Genomic DNA, 4,882 nt, shown 5'->3' with positions numbered 1-4,882 from the left:
TTTGACAAGGCAGGAAGCAAGCTGAAAATCAGATATGCTCACCTTCAGTCACCACAAAAAGAGATATTACTGTCCGAGGATATGACCAATGCCAAGGTGGATAATGGATAACGAATATCGATGCTCATAGGCATCTAACTATTCACCAAGATACTACAGCATAACAAAGTGTATTTCAAAACTCATTGATCAGATAGCCAAATCGTTAAATACAGAGTTATCATTGTCACAAACCTTGCGTGATAATTGCTGCTAGACCATTGTAGGAAGCTGTTGGGCTAAAAAAATGCATAACATATCAGTTTGAACTCAGCTACTCGAAAAGAAACATTACTAAGATTACAGTACAGCCAATAATTGCTGGTTACTAAAGCTAAAGACTTCGGCAACCACTCACCAAAATGTAATGGCACTCCGGCACAATGGTACCTCCCCGTGATGAATTTTGTGCACATTCTACAAATCAGAGCTGAACAAACATTGATCCCAGTCCAAAGTCAAAACTCATTATGTACAGGGCAACATGGCTTGCTTTTTTGCTTCATATACATACTTCCTATGTATCAAAATATAAGATGTTTTTTGACACTTACAAAATTGCAACTAATGGTGAATGTAGGATCATTGGGCATCACTAAACATCATCATAGAAAATCATAAATACTGACAGATGGGTTGTCTTAGATACCACGTAGAATAAAAGTGTATTTCAACCGCATATGTATGAATGGTCTTGTGGCAAGCAGGGAAACAAAGATGACTGGCAGACAAGTGATACTCCCTCTGTTCCAGAATATAAGGTGCAACAGTTTTCGTAAAATATCAAAATGTACAATACAAAATAAGTAAAATATGAAAATACTATTCCTGATGGATCTAATGATACAAATTTGGTACTGTGGATATTGATACTTTTTTCTAAAAACTTGGTCCAACATGCACATGATTGACTTTTGAAAAAACTAATACACCTTATATTTTGGAACGGAGAGAGTATATCCTAATTTTGACAAGCAAGGAAGGAAGAAAGGTGAACAGATATGTCCACTCTTAGCCACTACACTTCAGCTTAACTTGGTGGATTCTTTTGGAACCAAGAGACCCATTTTCAGGTTCGCAATAACTTGGTGGCTAGTGGCGGGATACTAAAAGATCTCTGCATTTATAATCAGAGAGATGATTCATAATCAATGATGGACTCCCCTAGCCCCCTGGGACTAAATGTTTGCTGCGGAGTACATAAAACAGTTTTGGCCTCACTCAGGCTTTTTGGCACTATATGTCATTGCTAACAGAACAGAAAAAACATTGTAACCAGTCACCAAACACTGTCATTATACTTATAGACTGGCATGCCATTTATGAAATCACACAGGAAATTCTACATGAGAAAACATGGAAAGCAGGATGTGGATAACATCATAACATACAGAATAAGATCATGCTGATTAAAAAAATAATGTGCAATAAAAATAATAATTGAAGAATAATTGGGCTTCGCTCCACATCATCATAAACAAATCAGAAGTACTGATGAAGATGAGTGGTCACCAGCACTAACAACTAAGACAAAATGTAATGCAACTGCATAGATACGAGTGTTCTTATGGCAAGCAGGTGCACAGATATAAATGACAGAAAGGTGATACAATCCTAATTTTGACAAGGCAGGAAGCAAAGCTGAAAATCAGATATGTTCACTTTTAGTCCCCACGTAAAAGAGATAGTACCACTGCCAAGGTAGATAATGAATGAATAATAAATATAGATGCATAGGCATCAAACTATTTACCAGATACTCCTACTATAGCATAACAAAGTGTGTTTCAGAACTCATCGGCAGGCCTTTCACTAAATACAGAGTTACCCTTGCCACAGATCTTACGTGGTAATTGCCGCTTGACCGTTGTAGGAAGCTGTTGGGCTACAAAATGTATAGCATATCTGTTTGACCTCAACCACCGATTTTTTCTCCAGACATTACTAAGATTATACAGTACAGCCGATTTGGTGGTAACAAAAGCTAAAGGCTTCAACAACCAGTCATAAAAATGTAATGGGACTCCAGCAAAATGGTACCTTCCCGTCATCAACTTTGTGCACATTCTTCAACTCAGAGCTGAGTAAACATTGATCCCATTCCAAAGTCAAAACTCATTTGTGTACAGGGCATGGTTTGATTTTTTCTTCACACATCCAAAATTGCAACTAATGGTCATACAAGGATCATTATGCATCACTCGCATCATCATAAAACAAAGATGGGTTGTCTTAGGTACCAATAAAAATGTATTGCAGATGCATATGTATGAATGTTCTTGTGGCAAGCAGGCAAACAAAGATAATTAGCAGACAGGTGACACTATCCTAATTTTGACAAGCAATGCAGGAAGCCAGCTGAACAAATATGTTCACTCGCAGTGACCACAGAAAGAGATAGTACCAATTCATGAAAATGTCAGTTCGGAGGTGGATAATGAAGAACAAATATAAGATGTACAGATCAAACTATTTACCAAGATACCATAGAATAACAAAGTGTATTTCAGAACACATTGATCAGATAAGCCTGTCATTAAGTACAGAAACAGGATAACAGGGTTATCCTTGTTACAATTTACTAAACCTTGTGTGGTGATACAATTACTGCTTGACCATTGTAGGAAGCTGTTGGGCTAAAAAATGTATAACATATCAGTTTGACCTCAACTATGGAAAAATCCTCCAGACATTACTAAGATTACAGTACACTGATATTGGTGGTAACTAAAGCTAAAGACTTCAACAACAACTCACCAAAATGTAACGGGACTTCAGCACAATGGTACCTTCCCACCATGAACTTTGTTCACATGCTTCAACTCAGAGCCGGCCGAACACTGGTTTCAGTCCAAAGCCAAAACTCATTACCGTGCAGAGCATGGCATGCTTTTTTGCTTCACACATCCAAAATTGCAAAACAGAAACCAACTTGTCTATCTTCCTGCGCCATTAAGATCTAAATTTTTGGCCTCCGAAATTCAAACCATATCTCGTAATGGTTAAACAACAAGCTGTCATGAGTGCGCTTCCCAACATATTCCAGACCCAAATCCGTAAGCATACGTGTGCACACATCACCACCCTTTCTTGAGCAAAACTTAATGTTATGTGACACAAAAATCCTGCCTGTCTGTGGCCTCAGCTTTCCTGCAAGCCTCTCAAGGCCAGTCCAAACAAGATCATCATGAATGTGGAGGAACGCGGCGCTAGCATAAATAAGGTCATACATAACAGTATCCCCAAACTTGCTGAAATCCATATCCCCCCCTCTCACAATCATCGGTCGCTTGTACAACAGCCCCTGCGACGGCAGTTCGTACCGAAGCGCAGCCATGAGGGACAGCTCATCCTGCTCCAGGCAATGGAATCTCCCAGCATCGAGGAACCGGATGAAATGCAGACCGACACGGAGCGTCCCGCACCCAATTTCAAGGACCTGATCTCTGGGCGCGAGGGCGGAGGCGTTGGCCAGGAACTCAAACACATCCCGGCCACCGGCCCATGGCTCGCCATAGTTACTGTGGTGCTCCTCGACGAGGAGCTCCCCGGGGCAAGGCAGCGCAGTGTGGTTGGTCGCCTCTTCTTCCGGATAATGAGAGATCCCATGGTGCCTGCAGTGTAGCGAGGGACAACATTGAGATGCCAATTTCACTTTCTGAATCCCTAGGACTAGTAATGTACTAGGGGATTACTGGTAACTCGATCGCAGCAGAACCTGGTAAATCTAATCCTACTTTACGGTAAGGGGAAGCATGGAAATCTAAGATGGCGTGGTTTGGATAATTGCGGGTACAGTATTATTATTACCTGTTGAGGTCGAAGAGCTGGCGCTCGCGGGTGCGGGGGTTGATGCCCTTGCGGAGCTCGTGCCAGGCGTCGGCGGAGGCGAGGAGGGCGAGGGAGTTGGAGGCGAGCTGCGCCTTGAGCCAGGCGACGTCGTCGGGGGAGGTGGCGATGGGGGCCGGGGCGGCGGTGGTGGTGGTGGTGGTGACGCTGGTGGTGGTGTGGGTGGTGACGGGGTCGGAGCAGGCGCAGAGGTGGGCCCCGGAGGAGGCGGAGGGGGACGGGAGGAGGAGGAAGACGAGGAGCGCGGCGCAGGAGAGCAGGAGGAGCAGCGCCGGCACGGTGAGCAGACGCGCCGTGGAGCCGCCGCCCGACGGGAGCGCCATCGATCGCCGCGGGGTGGATCGGGGATGGTGGGGAGGGACGGTGGCGCGTGCTACTGCCGGTGGGGTGCGGGGGTCGGTCGGTCGGTCTGCTTGGGTTGTCGTCTCCTCTGTGCCGGGTCCGACGCGACGGTTGTCGCCCCGCTACCTGGCCTGGTTCGACCGCGTCGGACGACGCACATGGGCTCATGTGCAGGCTGCAGCTGACATTTATTCCTTCGCTACACCTATGGACAGCTAGCAAACCCGGGAAAAAAAAGCGAGCAAACCGGCAAGCATGCAGTGCTACGCAGCCGGCGGATCTTTTAAAAGATCAGTCGTCCCACGAGCCGTCGGATCTGACGGATCGATCAGCCAGACGTTAGTTATATGAAATTTCTATAACACGGGTCTTGTTGCAGAAAAATTTACAACAAAATTTGGTCTTTTATAAAACCATGCCTCTTTCAAAAAAGAAAAAAACGTGCTTCCAGTTCGGTGTTTTCATCCAGGTTTTTTCGTGAAAAAAAAGTTCGTCAAAACCTATCAACATGTAATCTAGTTTTGGCGATCTCGACGTGGTGGAATCTAACAGTGAAAACGGTCTGAGATTTAGACGCACGGTTTTAAGAGATGAAACGTTTTGAATAAATGGATCTACGAAAAAAAAAGAAAACTCCCATGTTGCAACAAAT

General features: G+C 44.2%; 1 protein-coding gene across 1 annotated transcript; it reads right to left on the bottom strand.

Annotated features, from left to right (window-relative positions):
• Nucleotides 1-2,521: 2,521 nt before the first annotated feature.
• LOC119362539 lies at nucleotides 2,522-4,312 on the bottom strand. The gene is made up of 2 exons (XM_037627779.1): nucleotides 3,850-4,312; nucleotides 2,522-3,653 (listed from the first exon to the last, which is right to left on the bottom strand). The coding sequence occupies exons 1-2, from the start codon at nucleotides 4,209-4,211 to the stop codon at nucleotides 2,999-3,001; spliced, it is 1,017 nt and encodes a 338-aa protein (XP_037483676.1). The 5' UTR covers nucleotides 4,212-4,312; the 3' UTR covers nucleotides 2,522-2,998.
• Nucleotides 4,313-4,882: the final 570 nt, after the last annotated feature.

This window comes from Triticum dicoccoides, chromosome 2B (genome assembly GCF_002162155.2).
Source record: "Triticum dicoccoides isolate Atlit2015 ecotype Zavitan chromosome 2B, WEW_v2.0, whole genome shotgun sequence".
Lineage (NCBI taxonomy): Eukaryota > Viridiplantae > Streptophyta > Magnoliopsida > Poales > Poaceae > Triticum > Triticum dicoccoides.
Note: the sequence above shows the minus strand (reverse complement) of the source record. Positions and strands in the feature narration are given on the sequence as shown.